General features: G+C 29.2%; 3 protein-coding genes across 3 annotated transcripts; all 3 read right to left on the bottom strand.

Moving 5' to 3' along the window:
- Positions 1–816: 816 nt before the first annotated feature.
- LOC145949234 (cysteine-rich receptor-like protein kinase 5) lies at positions 817–2,280 on the bottom strand. Its single transcript, XM_083060169.1, has 5 exons — positions 2,165–2,280; positions 1,884–2,094; positions 1,537–1,771; positions 1,302–1,455; positions 817–1,182 (listed from the first exon to the last, which is right to left on the bottom strand). The coding sequence occupies exons 2-5, from the start codon at positions 2,047–2,049 to the stop codon at positions 886–888; spliced, it is 852 nt and encodes a 283-aa protein (XP_082916295.1). The 5' UTR covers positions 2,050–2,094; positions 2,165–2,280; the 3' UTR covers positions 817–885.
- On the bottom strand, positions 2,165–3,631 carry LOC145949221 (putative cysteine-rich receptor-like protein kinase 9). The gene is made up of 3 exons (XM_083060168.1): positions 2,808–3,631; positions 2,392–2,542; positions 2,165–2,286 (listed from the first exon to the last, which is right to left on the bottom strand). The coding sequence occupies exons 1-3, from the start codon at positions 3,613–3,615 to the stop codon at positions 2,277–2,279; spliced, it is 969 nt and encodes a 322-aa protein (XP_082916294.1). The 5' UTR covers positions 3,616–3,631; the 3' UTR covers positions 2,165–2,276.
- A 4,875-nt stretch (positions 3,632–8,506) lies between these two features.
- Positions 8,507–13,579, bottom strand: LOC109787992 (cysteine-rich receptor-like protein kinase 25). Its single transcript, XM_083060167.1, has 7 exons — positions 12,613–13,579; positions 10,264–10,401; positions 10,034–10,155; positions 9,752–9,962; positions 9,375–9,609; positions 9,130–9,283; positions 8,507–9,025 (listed from the first exon to the last, which is right to left on the bottom strand). The coding sequence occupies exons 1-7, from the start codon at positions 13,415–13,417 to the stop codon at positions 8,693–8,695; spliced, it is 1,998 nt and encodes a 665-aa protein (XP_082916293.1). The 5' UTR covers positions 13,418–13,579; the 3' UTR covers positions 8,507–8,692.
- Positions 13,580–16,551: the final 2,972 nt, after the last annotated feature.

Genomic DNA, 16,551 nt, shown 5'->3' with positions numbered 1-16,551 from the left:
TCTGTGTCTTTAAGCAGAACGGCCCGTTCTACTTTCGGAACGGGCCGTTCCACTTCCAAAATTTGCCCAAAATGGGCCAGAAACACGAAAAAAAAAAAATTTAAAGTAACTCAGAATTCGGTTCCCCGTGAACCGAATTCTGAGCATGAACAGTAAACAGTTCTACATTGGTAAATAAACCTGCACAGTTGATACTTTTGTAATTTAAAAAAAAATATATTATTTAAGTAAAAATTTCGTAAAATGCTCCTTTGAATTAATATTTGGAGATTGTATATTTTATTTAATAAAAATAAATTATAAATATTTGTTAGATTAATTAATGTTATGTTTAATTTTTAAATCTTAAAATTTTGAATTTAAGTCTTGTATTTATAAAAATAATTAATTTTTAATATTATTTTTTATTATTTAAAAATTAAAAAAAAATATTTAAAAAAAAATATATTAAATCAAATTATCGTCTTTATAATATATGTTATAGTCAAAAAGAATTTTACACTAGTGCAATTTCTAATATTGATTTTTTTTGAAAAATAAACTTTAATTTCTAATATTACTTTGCATAACGCAAGGGTAGAATGAATTTCTCCCTGTTTAATACTTTTATTACAAATTATGTGTTTGTCTTTCGAAAGGTCGTAATTTGTAGTATTTGGAAGCATAAAAATCTTACGCTTAACCGAAATTTGCATAAGGTTATAACATTGATTAATTAAAAGTTAACATAAAAATTAGCAAAATGATGCATATTTACAATCCTACACATGTATTTTGGAGACTAAATTCTTTTTTTTTTTTTTAGACGAGCAAAAGTGTCAAATGAAAGTTTATTCAACATTATAAATATGAGTAAAAAAATTCTATAAAAATGGAACTAACTTGTTATCGAGGATAAAATGTACTTGTAGACATCTTATTTACAGAAAAATGTTGTGAAGCTATTTTGTTATCCCGTGTATCTTGCAGTAAAAATGCCGGCTCCTGTGGGAATGGCAATTCAAGTGTATGACCATCAAGATATGAAATAACTTTTGTCATAGTAGGTCTAAGGTTTTTATTCTCTTGTACACATAATAATCCAATATGAATGCACTTAATGACTTCAAATTGAGAGTAATTTTCATTCAAATTTGGATCTATTATGCTCAAAGGTGCTTGATCCTTCCATTGTTGCCAAACCTGTAAAATTTAAGGAATTAAATATTTTAAATTCAATATATTCCACAACATTTAAAATATCAATTTTACAATATATGCTTGAGCAATATTTAAAAGAAATAGTTAATTATTATACTCACATAACTCATGAGGCCATCTTCAATATGATGTGATTCATGAGAATTTATGTTCCTTTTTCCCATAATAATCTCTAAAATCATAATTCCAAAACTAAAAATATCTGACTTTTCAGAAAATTGTCCAAACATTATATATTCTGGAGACATGTAACCACTATAGAAAAAAAATACCAATTAGCTAAAACATATTATATGAAGAATGGCAAAGAAAGAGAAAAAAAAAATTGAAACTTACAATGTTCCAACAATTCTTTTGGTTTTTCCACGATCTTGATCTGTTTCAACAATTCTTGCCATACCAAAATCGGATATCTTTGGATTCATATTTTCATCCAATAAAACATTACTTGGTTTGAGATCACGATGTATAATTTTAAGGCGAGAATGTTCATGTAAATAAAGAATTCCCCGAGCGATCCCTTCTATAATTTTGTAACGATCAAACCAACTCAATTTTTTTTGTTGAGTATCTACAATATTTGTTAAATGAATGAGAGAGGTAAGTAAAACATTTTTGTAAAGATATAATGTATTGAGAAACATACAAAATGTATCTCATGAGTTTACGGTCAAGAATCAAACCAAATAAAAAGTTATCGAGGCTCCCGTTGGACATGTATTCATAAATAAGAATCTTCTCTTGCACTTCTAGACAAAAACCAATTAACTCCACAAGGTTTCTATGTTGTAATTTGGCTATCAATAAAATCTCATTTTTAAATTCAACTGAACCTTGTGATGAATTCATTGATAATCTTTTGACAGCTATATGACGTCCATTAGGAAGAATGCCCTACATATATAAATCATTAATAAAATAAATAATATAATTGTAAAATAAACCAATTATAATATTTTCTAACCTTATAAACTTCTCCAAAGCCACCTTTACCAATCTTATTTTGGTGTGAAAATTTATTTGTTGCTGCTTCAATTATAGAGAAATCATATTGCAATCCCTCTAGAGTGACACTTTCATGACCAACTAAAAAAAAAAATTGTTAAATTAAGTTAGCAAGCTTATATATGAAATTAACATTCAATACATAATTATAGTTTAAAATATTTTTATTGTAATTGCAGCTCGTACAGTTTTCTCTCAGAAGAACCTTGTAATCGCTCCTTTTTTCTTCGTTTTCTCCGCATCAAATGATAGCTAAAAGAGCATAGAATAATCACCACCATAGCAACAAGAAGGGCGACAATGACAATAATTGTTCGTAAGGAACTCTTTTTATTTCCTACATAATTAACCAAACATTATTCAAACACTATTAAAATGGTTAATAAGTCAACAGGAGAAATGTCTATGTAAAGAGTAAAGAGTGTTCCAACATTTATGTTATACTAATAATATACATATCATTAAATAAAAGGATTTAAAGGGAAGGAATTACACTTAAAAAATATAATAATAATTATCGATTAAAAAATTAATTAATTAATATTATAATTAAAAATTTTAAATTTTATTTGATATTGGATAAGATGGGGTTTTACTTTTACCTGAAGGCTCTGATTTTTGTGTAGCATTAGAGGTAGGTGGGGATTCCCTGTGTGCAACAGGAGAAACGTCTCTGTAGAATTGATTTAGCCCAAACATCAAACTACAGCTGGGATATAGAACCATTCCACCTCTCCTTCCCAAACAACACAAAGGAATTTCTCTCATAATATCACCCAAACATCGTCTGCAATCTTCGCTTGATAGATCCGGCGTGCACTGGACTAGGGTATGCACTCTCTCTGACTTAGACAAGGAAGCGTTTTTTGTCACAAATTTCGTGGTCGCCGCTTCACCCACTGCATCGCTCAACGTTTTCGATAACAACCACCCATAGCTTCCTCCCTTTGTAAAATTCGTAACGTTATAATCCATGAAGTTGAACCTAGGCTGTTCCTCCACGGCCGAGAAAAAACAACGGTCGGAATAACGAACCAAACATTCGTGGTACCATATTAAGGCCTCTCTGGAGTGGGGACACACTCTGGCTACTTGTTTGGTTGCCGTTGTAATGCAGTGTTGGCACGTGAGGTTGGTGACATCGCCACGGCACAAGAAGGAGCCATAAATGGTTTGGTCTCCAGCACCCGATGTGGCGTTGTAGAATTGTGCAGTGGTGACATGGGAAGATAAGGATGTGAGGAGGGTTTGGAGGTTGGATTTGTAGGCGCTGTTTGGAGCGAAGGTTTTGTTGCTTGAACAGCTGTGATTCAGGTAGTGAATATCACTGGCTTCGGTTCTGAAAAAATTGGAGAAGCCAAAAGAGAAAAGGTGTATGAGTAACCACATGTCGCACGGTCGTTCACTCATCTGTGTTGGTTGAGTAAAATAATGTGTGGAGTTGAATAATTAATACACAAGAAAGATATTATTTCATGACGCACAGTTTGTCAAACCAATGAAAACACTCGCTTACGATGATGGTGCTTTACCCGTCCCTTAAGAAATTTAAACGTATGAAAGTCGGGAAAAAACATTTAGTTTGAACAGACAAGAAAATATATAAAATTGACTGGTCAACCTACGGTACCGTGAATAATATATCTCGTGCTTTCAACTGATTTTTAACCTTTTTATGAATACTAGCGTATAAAAGTTATTTTTGTGTCTTTGTATTTTAAAAATAAAAATAAAAATAAAGGTTAATAATTTCTGAATTATTATTATTATAAAAGTAATTTTTGAGCAGTTTTAAAAAATAAAAAATGATGAACAAGAAAGAATAATTAGATAGATAATTGTAGAGATGAATTTGTTATGTGTACACTAAAAATACAATTCTCTTTGTTATTAGTTTAGATATACTAGCTTAAAAAAGAAATTTGGTCTACCCATGTACTTTATTTAAAAAATAAAAATAAAATAAATGATAAAAAAATATTTGAAATTAAATTTAAAAGAATAATTAATAATAGGTATTGTAACACTGTATTTTTTAGAATTTGTAGTTGATTTTATTTAAATATAAGTTGTCATGTTAGTTGTTATTTTTAAGTTGAAAGACTCTAGAATTAAGAAATTTCTTATAAATTTTTAGGTAGTTGAGAGTTTTTCTGGGTCAAGGTTCAAATTGATCTTAAGAAAAAAAGTATATAAGATTATCTTGAAACTTGAACTTCATAAGTTAATTTCTTTGAATAACTTAGAGAGAAGAGCTCTAGTTTCTAAGAACCCTTATTCTTCTTCTTTACATATAGGCCCTAAAGTTGTCGTTGACTAGTTGAGTGGTGATCTGAAGCAGTGAAGTTAAGCATTGGAGCAACATTTTCCCAAAGCTCGAAAACTTAAAGTCATCTTCTACATCCTTCTCCTCTCCTTCTTGAATTCTAAGACTTTAGGAGATAAGGAAAGTTAGAAATTTGTTTAATTGTTGGTTTATGGAGTTGAATGTTATTTAATTTCATGAAATTTGAGGCTATGTTGATTGATTTTGAGAATTTAAATATTGAAGTTGGGATTTGTTGTTCATGAGTTGAGTAGAGGTGAAAACTTGATGTTTTGATCATGATGCCTATTTTATGTTAATTTTGAAGATGGATATAAGTTGTTTAATGTGTAATATGTTATGTTTTGTCTTGTATGTTAAAAATCTTATGAGTTTCAAGTGGAATGAGCAAAATTGTGATTTTGTAAAGTGTGAATTATACTATGGTGTCAAGCATAACTTGGATCATGCTAGAAGCTACCTATGTCACTCACACCATTGGTGATGCCAATTGTGAATTAGGAAGAAATCTCTAACTTGGTCACACCAAACGTGGTTTAAATGGCGTCAAGCGTGAGGAGAAACAAACATCTTTAACTTGGTGACGTTGGGTCCCAAGTTGAGTGATGCCCAGTGTAGCGAAGACTCTACTTGAAACGAGACTAGGAGTGGGACATTGCCAAGCCAAGTGTGAGGGCCTAAGGGTTTATACCTAATCCATACTAGACATGAGTTGTATGACGTTAGACGTGGGTGAAACAGAGGGCTTCCTACCTCAATGGCACCGAGCGCATGTTGGATAACACCATGCACAAGTTGACTTAATTTAACTTATTTTTTTATGATGAAATTGGCGAACATGTATAGGATAGTTGGATCTATTATTACATGTTGTATGATGATTAAGTTGTGTTATGTTATATATTGATGTATGATATTGAATCTCTATACAATGATTTAGGATAGTGCATAACTAATTAAATGGTTGAAAGTTGAGTTGAGTTGCATGTTGTTTAGTTTAGTAGTTGCGTTGAGAAGGCTTTGACATTAAAGTTGTACTATGTTGATCAACCTATGACTAGGGGAGAAGTTGTTTATTTTCAAAGTTGCATATCATCATGAGGATATTGTGTTGTGGTGCTCTAAGTGCCTAATTTGTTGGAAAGCTCTTATTAGAAAGTTAACCCTTGAAGTGAATAGTTATGTTTTCTTTAGGACCATAGTTGATGCAGTATATGGTTAAGACATATTGACTACAAGCGACCATTGTTGATTTGTGTATGGACAATGTCGAGACATACATGTATAAAGCAACTAAATTAGAATAAGATACAAGGTCGGGGGTTAGAATCTTGAAATAAGTACTGGAAAAATGTATTATTTGAAGGCTATTCGACAGACTAATCCAATAGGTGGTTTGGTTATGCTAACTAGTATTATAGTATACTCACACTTAAATTATTCTACCCTAACAAGAATACTATATTTCCTAGTTTAAGTGGCAACATTCGAGAAATTATGTTGTTAGGGATTTGTATTTCAATCATTGTTGATCTAGCTAGATTGAAAAGATTAGTTGAAATGCGTGACGACACATATAATTGTTGTATTGTGTAGATTGAGTTGTGTTGTTCATATGAAATGTTTACTTGTGATGATTTGTGTTGTTGTGTTATATGATGCATATGCTCTGTTGAAAAATGTTGATTTGAGTGAGTTGAATGTAAGTTGAGCATAAAATTATGCTAATATGATAGTAGTTTATATTCTATGTTGTATATGCTCATTCTTTGAGTTCTAGCTTATCCTTATCTATTTTTCATGTAATTGGACTGTGATGATTATATTTGGTATGAAAGTAGAGCAAGAATAAACTTGAGGAGATGTGCTTTTGAGTGGATGACGATATAGATATTGTTTTGGTGTTACTCTTATGTAGTTGAGTTGTAGATATTGCTTGACCGACAGTTGGAAATAGTATACTTAGTATTGGATTACTGGATATATATATGTGTGTGTGTGTGAAAGTAGAGTAAGAATAGACTTGAGGAGATGTGCTTTTGAGTGGATGACGATATAGATACTATTTTGGTGTTACACTTATGTAGTTGGGTTGTAGATATTGCTTAACCGACAGTTGGAAATAGTATACTTAGTATTGGATTACTGGATATGTGTGTGTGTGTGTGTCTAGTTGTTGTTGAATATGTGTGTGTGTAGTTGTTGTTGAATATGTGTGTATGTATCTAGTTGTTGTTGAATATTTTAGAGGATTATATGTATATATCATGGAATGTTTGTCCAAGTACTTAATGTATGATAAAATGTATGTAATTAAGTCAAGAGTATAATAAAAATAAAAGCAAAAATAAAAATAAATCTTTAAAAGTTATGGAATTAAAATAATTAATGAAAAATATACACCGAAAAAACGTGTTACTTTTATTGATAGTATTGATCCCAAGTATTAAAAATAGTATAGATTCCAGGTATTCAAAGGCATAAGCATGTTAAAGGATTAGTATAGTTAAAGAAATTAGTATAGGAGCAGAAATTTACAAAAAAAACCTCGCAGGGTATATACATAATTTACTCTTTTATTAATATAAAGATGTATACGGTTCTAAGGTTTCTAAAATGTATACAGTTGTGCGATTACTCTTCTTATCTCTTAATATTTCATGAGCAGTTAACTTCACTTATTATACAGGAGTTGACGTATTTCTTTCCAACTTTTCCATTTTTCTCTCCGAGCTTTACGAGGCATTGCTTTGGATAAATTGGATGTGTCCAACTGTCGATCCCTTAATTTTTGGACAGCGAGCAAAACCTTTGATTACTAGGTGGCCCTTTTGTTATATATATGTCATGCTTGTCTTCGTGTATCCTTTGTCCTTTACCCTTTACTTGATTGACATGCATTTTATTTTCTTATTGCGCACTGTTGTCTAAAGTCTTAACATGTAATAAGATAAAATAACCAAAAATATAAATAATAATAAATTAAAAAGTAGAGAAATTAAGTTTATATTACAAGTTGCGTCATGGATTGCATAGCTCACATACAGCAAGACCGCAAGGAAATTGACCGTAGGGAAAGACAAAAGTTATCACTAAAAATATATTCTTTTTAATGTATTTATATTGATCCTCACATGATGTATTTGTCTATTACGTAAGTTTTATATGAATGGCTTTTAAGTTTTATCAATAATAAATAACTATAAGTGTAAGTAATTGAGTTTTATTTATATTAAATACTTATAGACAAAAATAATTTTTTTATTTTATCCATAATTGTTATGTTTGTAAGAACAAACTATCCATAAGTATGAACTTTTTTTTCTTCTTGTGGTATGACTTTGAAATTTCATCATAAATTCATTTTAATTTCCTAATAAATGTCTATGAATTTACAAGGAAACAATCTCTTTCTAATATATGAAAAAATTTCATAACTAATTGTAAAGGTCCTAAAGAGAATCTACTACCATTACATCTCTACTACCATTACATCACTATCCAAAATTTTAAAATATTAGGTATATTAACCACATCTTTTATACATGTATCCTTCATTGGGTTATTTTCTAATCAATATGAGACTAACCACTCACTTTGATTTTCAAACAATCTACCGCTCAAATGTGAGTCTCCACATTGCTATGCTTCTTTTAGTATTGTCATTCTTTATACTAAGGGACATGTTGTTTGACGAGCCTTATTATAAGTAGGAACAACCTAACTAACTAGACTCTTATAGCACTTGATGGAAATCCAGGAAAAACACTTAATTAGAAGGTTTACAAGTTAATTAAAGACAACGACTACCAACAAAACCAAATACTATATCTTTAGATAAAATCTTAAAGCATCTACTAACTTATTTGCTAAACAATTCAAAATCAACAAGTAAGAACTTGCTACAAAATAATACTAATAAAAAAGATAAAAGAAGAGACAGTTTAGGCAAAACATTAAGAAAAAAAGACAATGTAAAATAGAGAAAAGTCTAGTATTTCATTCACATGATGAGTATTTTTACATATGAATAGAAGAGCAATAAAAAAGATTTTTATAAACATCTAAAAATATCTTTTTAAAATTATCATCATATCCTTATTAATGTTAATTGATGACATCTATAAAATAAGGATATTAATTTATAATAAAATTAGCCTATTATCGTGGATAAAACTTACTAATAGACATTTCATTGACAGAGAATGGTGTAGAACTATTTCCAGATATGTTGGAACTTGATCCTTCTTGCATGACCACTTTTTTATCTATTCCATGCAAGTAAAATGCCGGTTCTTGTAGAGATGATAATTTAAGTGAGTGATTATTAAGATATGAAACAACATCTGCCATTGTAGGTCTAATATTTGGATTTTCTTGCACACATAATAATCCAATTTCAATGCACCGAATAACTTCAGTTTGAAAATAATTTTCTTTCATATTTGGGTCCAATATACTCAATGGTGTTTGATTCTTCCAATGTCTCCAAACCTGTAACAAATATCAAATTAGTTAAATATTGAAGTTACTACCTTATTTAATTTACACTTTAATCATTTTGTCTTGCATCATATATTGTAAGTTATCACACTCACATAAGTCATGAGGCCCTCCTCAACATAGTGTGGTTCATAAGAACTTGCATTTTTTTTACCGGTAATAATCTCGAGAATTATGATTCCAAAACTAAATACATCTGACTTTTCAGAAAATTGTCCAAGCATTGCATATTCTGGAGACATATAACCACTGTTAAAAAAATAATAACAAATTAGTTAAACCATATCATGAGAAAGTGATGGAAATAATGGGTATAAATGGGTTAAAATTTGAAACTTACTATGTTCCAACAATTCGGTCAGTTTCTGCACGATTTTGATCTATATCAATGATTCTAGCCAAGCCAAAATCTGATATTTTTGGGTTCATACTTTCATCTAATAAAATATTACTGGGTTTAAGGTCACGGTGTATAATTTTTAGTCGAGAATATTCATGTAAATAAAGAATTCCTAGAGCAGTCCCTCCTATAATTTTATAACGCTCGTACCAGCTTAACTTTTGTTGTTGAGTATCTACAATATCAAATGAATGAGAAAAAAGTAAGTAATATATAACCAATCACTTGAATTAAATTAATATATCTTGAATCAAAATGCAAGCATTCTGTGTGAATCATTTAACTAATTAAAAAGTTTAAGGAAAAAAGTGTCAAACCAAATAAAAAATAATCGAGGCTACGATTTGGCACATATTCATATATGAGAATCTTCTCTTCCTCTTCTAGGCAAAATCCCAAGAATTCCACAAGATTTCTATGTTGTAACTTGGCTATCAATAAGATCTCATTCTTAAACTCGACTGAACCTTGTCTAGAACTTGTTGAAAGTCTTTTAACAGCTATATGTCGTCCATCAGGAAGAAGTCCCTACAAATATAAACCATTGTTTATAGAAATATGATATTAGAATGTATAATTCTTCTCACACATGTTCTTACCTTGTAAACTTCTCCAAATCCACCTTTTCCAATCTTGTTTTCATGTGAAAAATTATTCGTTGCTACTTTGATTGTAGCTAAATCAAACTGCAACCCTTCTAGAATGGAACTTTCTTCACCAACTGGACCAACATGTTTGAATTATTAAAAAAAAAATTATGAACTTCTTGTAGTAGCTTACAATCAATAATTAAAATTGAAGCTTCTTTCACTTCAATTACAATACATACAATTTTCTCTAAGAAGACTTTTCCGTGTCTTTCTTGCTCTTCTCCTTAGAAAATAGTAGCAAAAGGTACAAAGAGTCACCAAAATAACAATGGGGACAACAACTAAGATAATTGTTCTTGATCTACCTTTTTTATTTTCTGCACAGGAAATTTATGTGTCATTCATAAACAAATAATAATTGTTAAGGAGCGGGGATAATAACAAATATAATTGCCATAAGTCATGAAAAAAAGTTTTATATTATCTCTTATTCTAATTATAAATAACAAAATAATTTTTTTTCTTAATTATAAACCTTCATTAATTTTTTACAGTTATTGTAGGTTAAACCTTTATTTATATATATTGTTAACGTTATTTTTTAATGTATTTACTTACAATTAACATTAAATATAATAATTACTTAAGATAAATGGTATATTTAAAATAAAACTTAAATTTTTAGTAGAATTAATTAAAATTAATTATATTAATTATTTTCTTAATTAATGTTAATGTTAATTAATGATTTATTCTATATATGTTATTTACGTACAATTACAGTCCAATTTTTTTTTTTTTTTTATAGATTTCATAGAGTCTATTGGTCAATTTAAATTTTTTATACCTTGTTGGTAGTATATATTTAATTAGCTAGGATAATAATATATAGAAATGTCTGGCAAAGAGATGGTACATTGATAGAATTGAAGGAAAGTTTGTGTGTTGTCCATTTGGGGTAGGGTGGGGATATTAATATTTACATCAATTAATTAAAACAGTAGATAAATTATGTTATAAATGTAATTATGGTTATATTATAAAGCAAATAATCATATGGATCTTTGGTTAGCAAGAACTAGATGCGATAAGAAAGCCGTTTAAACATATAACGGTGAAGTATGGAAATAATAAATAATTTTTTGTCAACAAAGTGTGATTAATCATTTTTAATAAGATAGTTTTTTTATAATATATAGTGTTCCAATTGTGAGCTCGTTGAGACTATTAGAATCATCGCATATGAAATATTATTGTTTTGGTGTTTGTCAGATCATTACAATTTTGTCCTTTAAAAAGTATATCAATGTATTTAGGAGAAAAAATTTATAAACTACCCTTAATTAGTTTCAGTGCATTAAGGAGGGAAAATATTTATAAACTATCATTAATCTCGATTTCTAAGAGATGTGAGATTTTTAGACATATTAGAACAAGTCCTAATTGAGGCTAATTAGGGGGTAAAAGAGGCCTAGGTCTTTCTTTTACCACCAATATTTCAAATATAAGTCTATTGACATCGTTAGAATCACTGAGTTCAAGATATTATTCAATTTGGCATTCATTGGACCGTCACAATTTTTGTTTTTAAAAAAACATTTTCGTGAGTTAAAGAGGAAGTGTTTATAAACTATCTTTAGCCTTGATTCATAAGAGATGTAAGATATTTATAGACATAGTGAAATAGATAAAAGTAATTTACAAACATTCTCTTCCCTTAAGCCACCGAAACATTTTTCAAGAACAAAATCGTAACAGCTCAATGAGTGACAAAACGAACAATCCTTCAAATGCGGTGACCCTAACCTAGTACAGTTGGAACATTGATTATAAAAGGAAGGTTCAAGCCACTCTTACTTCTTAACCTCAACTGAAAGACTTGTTTCGGTGTATTTAAGAGTCTCACATTACTTAAGAATTCAGACTAATGGTAGTTTATAAATATCATCCTTCCTTAACTTATCAAAGAGCTTAGTAAACACCAAAATTGAATATCGTAACTTTATTTTTTTTTATATAAAAACTTTAATTTTATGTCTACCAAAAGAACAATATATTTATATAAAAGAAATCAAAATACTATTTATTTAGAGTCAACATAGTAATAAGAGATGAAGTAAGATGTGCATATTTTAAGTTTAAATCATATTATGAATATCATTGTAATTTTTATAGATAAAAATGAAAAATTAATGTTAGAAATTTTGGAGTGATAATTAAAAAATATTTTAAAAAAAAAATAATATTTGTTCATCTTATAAATATTATTGAAGTTGAAACATTGGCTTTATTAAAAATAAAATAAAAATAAAAATTAAATAATATAAATATGTTAATTCAATTGGTATTGTGATTGGCCATTTCTTAAGTTCAAGTTTTGAATTTAATAAAAATAAAAATATTTTATAATTTTTTTTAATAATAAAAAAATATAATAATTTATGAAGATCTAAGTGATTATTAAAAGGAGTATTCTTTATTAATATAGATTAAAATAAGAATTTCAAAGATTTTAGATGATTAAAAAAAATACTTGGATCATATTACTCCATAAAAGTAAAAAGCATATAAGATTGAAGTTAATTTACCTCCGGATTTTGCAGTGGGAGGTTGCGCCGGCGCCGACGTAAGGGACCGATAGAAAGGGTAAATTTCATACCTGATAACGCAGTTGGGATATAAAACTCTGGCTCCCTGCGTTCCCGCACAGCACCGTGGCAGATCCGAGTTTATCAAACTTTCCAAACAGCTTCTGCAATCTCGCAGCGACAGGTCCGGCGTGCACTGGGCAAGACAATAAAGCTTCTGATACTCGTCTATGTTCGTTTCCCTCGTGGCGAACTTCTTATCACCGGTGGGTTCATCGGCTGCGTCATCCGCAGTCTTGTTGAGGGTATCGTACACCAAACGCTTGAAGCTTTCTTGGTTGGTCATGTTGATGGGGCTCGGCAGGACATAGCCGGCGCTCATGGTTACGACGGAGAAGAAGGATCGGTTCGAATACCGAACTATGCACTGGTCGTAGTACACCACCGCTGCTACGGCCGTGGAACAGTCTTCGTGTGTGGATAGCCTCTGTGTTCCGTTTCCGACACACTGGCTACATAGGTCGGAGGGGATGTCGCCTCTGCACATGAAGAGTCCGTACACTGTGTCGGAAGGGTTTGTCTTTGTTCCTGCGACGGTGTTGTTGAAGAATTCGACGCTGTTGGAGGCTTCGGATGATAGAGAAGAGAAGAGGGTTCTGAGGTTGGTTTGGTAAGTGCTGTTTGGAGTGAATTTGTTTGTTGAGCAAACTTGGTACTGATAAGAGAGGCTCTGTGCTTTTGTGGCAGTAAAATTGAGGGAGATTAAAAGGATCAAGGGTATGACATATTCGAGATACGAAGCCATGGATGTGGGTTAATTAATGAGTCTAGGGTTCTTTGAGAGCACTACCATGGGGATGATAACTGATAAGGTGGAGAAACTATTCAATGGAAAATAGTGAATTTTGTTAAAGGAATTTCTTTAGGATGCCCACAACGGACCGAATCCCTTAACTCCATACAGAGATCACCAAATCATGATGTCTTTTTCATAATATATATTTTAAGAATTTATTTATATGTACGTTATCGCGTCAGATCTTGTTATTTTGTTAAACGATTGAAGTTTTACTTTTTATTAAATAACTTTTATTTTCTATTGCTTACTTCAGGAAATGTTATCACTAAAAAAATATTCTAGATATCAAATTTAAATTTTAATACGTAAACAAATTAAAAAATATATAAATATAATAAGTAATGCGATGTGATAAAAGTAGGGACGGAAAATTGTCAATGGTTCGTGGGGGTGGGTAATAATAAACTCGTTTATGTCCTGTTAGATAAAAATTGGCATCATACCTAATCCATATCTATGTGGGTATCTATTAAGTAGATATCTATGAATATCTTGAATACCCACGAATATTTATAATTTTTTTAAGAAATTAAAAAAATTATATTACAAATAATTTTAAGTTTATATTTAATGTCTTTGAAATATTAAAAGCAAAAATTCAATGTTAATTTTGAACTTGTATTTAATGTTAATTTTGTTGAAATAATAATAAAAATGTAAGATAATCAAGAACTTAAAATATATCAATCTCACAGTTAAGTTAAGTCTCATCACAAAGCTATAATAATTCAATTTATAAGTCCAAACAAAAGTAAACAACTTAAAATACATAAATTTTATTGGTCTAATCAAAGCTAGAAAATTAATCAAATTACATCCAACATAATTCTATAACATGCTTAACACATGTTGGTAACTTCAACCTCACTTTTGTAAGAAAATAAAATGAGAGAGTGTAGTTTTAGGGTTATGTGATACAAAGATAATTAAGATATTTAAAAAATATTATTAAACGGGCACCTGCAGTACTCACACCCGCCCCATTTATAAATGAATAAAAAATTATCCATCCTCATTATTCGCGATTACCCAATTAATCTATCCATTTATTATCCGTAATGAATTTTACCTACAAATACTTATAAGTGCGGGTATTTTCGCTATACCTAAAAGAGAATAATAATAATAAAAATAAGTGTTGTAATATATGATATATAGATGTTTACTCTTGTTTTTATATATACAAATTTTATTACTCTCACTTTACAAAAATAATAATAATTATTACTATTTGCATGTAGTTGTCATTATAAAATTAAAGAAATATATTATATATGATAAAAATTAGTCGATTACGGTAATTGTAAAATATTTAAGTACTCCATCCAAATTTCAAAAGTGTGCTCCACGTATCATTAAATGGATAAGGAAACCTCCCTAAACAACTGTACAACCAGAAAATTGTCCACATATTGCACTTAAGTCATCTGAGAAGAGTCAAAAGATATTTAGTTTTTCCTTTTTTTTTCTTTTTCTGCTGAGTGGAACGACATTAATTTAGTCTGTCTGTCATATTTTATTTTCTTCCGCCTCCCAAACATACATGTCATAGAAAAATTTTTACAAGTAAACGTTACTAATACATTTTTATGACACTTATTATATATTAGATAAAGTTTATATTATAATTAAAGATTTTTAACAAAATTTTATATATTAATGATATTATTTTAAAAATTTTATAACATTTAAATAATGCTCGTTAAACTTTTATAAATTTTATAAAATGTTAATTAGTTTTAATATAAATGATACCATCACTTAAATCTTATATCTCTTGTTAACAAGTTTTTTAAAGTTAAAGATATTTTAAGTTAATTATCATCAAATTTATATTACATATCAAAATTTATTTATCTTAATATATATATATATATATATATATATATATATATATATATTCTCTTTATAATTAAATAGGGAAAAAGAAAATTAAAAATTGAAGAATTATACTATTTATGTGGCATTATTTTATTAGATGTGAGATTTTAATTATAAGAAACAAATATAAAGAACAATATTAAATTTAATAAATATTATTTTATCTATAATAACATTTCTAATAAATAATTATAATAACTTATTAATTTAACTTATAATAATATTTTAATAAATATAAATAGATAAATATTACTTATAAAATATTAGTGTAAAACTTGGATTTAAAATCGAAGTTTTAAGATCGGTTATAAGGTAACCGATCTTAAAAGTAACGCAGTGACAATTTTGTAAATAATATGAACATTTTTAAGATTGGTTCAAATTTAACCGATCTTAAAAGTACTTTTAAGATCAGTTATTTTATGACCGATCTTAAAAGGTATGTCTGACACAACTTTTCAGATCGGTTACAAAAGAACCGATCTTAAAAGTACTTTTAAGATCGGTTATTTTATTACCGATTTTAAAAGTGGTACTTTTAAAATCGGTTATCTCAGAACCGATTTTAAAAGTGCTACTTTTAAAATCGGTTATTTCAGAACCGATTTTGTATGTAGTATACAAAATCGGTTCTTAAATAACCAATTTTAAAAGTATTGTCAGAAACCTTTTATATTTCCCTCCAAACTCATTCTCTTTAATTTTTTCCTCCATTCGTTTTTTTACTCTCTTGCGCTCTCATTTTCTGAAGAGGTAAATTTCATTATTGTTTTCGTTTTCATTTTCCTCTTCTTGTGTCTCTTTTTATTTTCTCATACTCTTCTCTTGTCTCTATTTTGATTGTAGGTGCATTTTGGAAAAATTTTGAACCTGGAATGGGCCGTGCTGCATGGAGAACGGGCCGTTCTGAAAGGAGAATGGGCCGTTCTAATTCCAGTTCTTCATTTTGCCTTTTTCACAATCTGGAACGGCCCGCTCCAGTTTTGGAACGACCCGTTCCAGTTTAATTTTTTTTTCTCAGCCAGTACTTTTAAAATCGGTTATAAAACAACCAATCTTAAAAGTTTACTTTTAAAATTGGTTATTTAACCGATTTTAAAAGTCTCTTTTAAAATTGACTCTTTTAAAATCGGTTACAGAACCGATTTTAAAAGTTAAAAATAACCAATTTTAAAAACCTTTTTTCCACTAGTGAAAGT

Source organism: Cajanus cajan, chromosome 7 (genome assembly GCF_000230855.2).
Source record: "Cajanus cajan strain Asha chromosome 7, NIPB_CcT2T_4, whole genome shotgun sequence".
Lineage (NCBI taxonomy): Eukaryota > Viridiplantae > Streptophyta > Magnoliopsida > Fabales > Fabaceae > Cajanus > Cajanus cajan.
Note: the sequence above shows the minus strand (reverse complement) of the source record. Positions and strands in the feature narration are given on the sequence as shown.

Excerpts from the sequence above, each read along its gene's own strand:
- LOC145949234 (XM_083060169.1), bottom strand. The coding sequence starts at position 2,049 with ATGAATTCATCACAAGGTTCAGTTGAATTTAAAAATGAGATTTTATTG. Across the intron at positions 1,456-1,536 it reads AAAAGAATTGTTGGAACATT|TGGTTACATGTCTCCAGAAT; the intron begins GTAAGTTTCAAT and ends TTTTTTCTATAG. Across the intron at positions 1,183-1,301 it reads AAGATGGCCTCATGAGTTAT|GTTTGGCAACAATGGAAGGA; the intron begins GTGAGTATAATA and ends TAAATTTTACAG.
- LOC145949221 (XM_083060168.1), bottom strand. The coding sequence starts at position 3,615 with ATGAGTGAACGACCGTGCGACATGTGGTTACTCATACACCTTTTCTCT. Across the intron at positions 2,543-2,807 it reads ACAAAAATCAGAGCCTTCAG|GAAATAAAAAGAGTTCCTTA; the intron begins GTAAAAGTAAAA and ends TTAATTATGTAG.
- LOC109787992 (XM_083060167.1), bottom strand. The coding sequence starts at position 13,417 with ATGGCTTCGTATCTCGAATATGTCATACCCTTGATCCTTTTAATCTCC. Across the intron at positions 9,963-10,033 it reads GATTTGGAGAAGTTTACAAG|GGACTTCTTCCTGATGGACG; the intron begins GTAAGAACATGT and ends TTATATTTGTAG. Across the intron at positions 9,284-9,374 it reads GACCGAATTGTTGGAACATA|TGGTTATATGTCTCCAGAAT; the intron begins GTAAGTTTCAAA and ends TTTTTTTAACAG.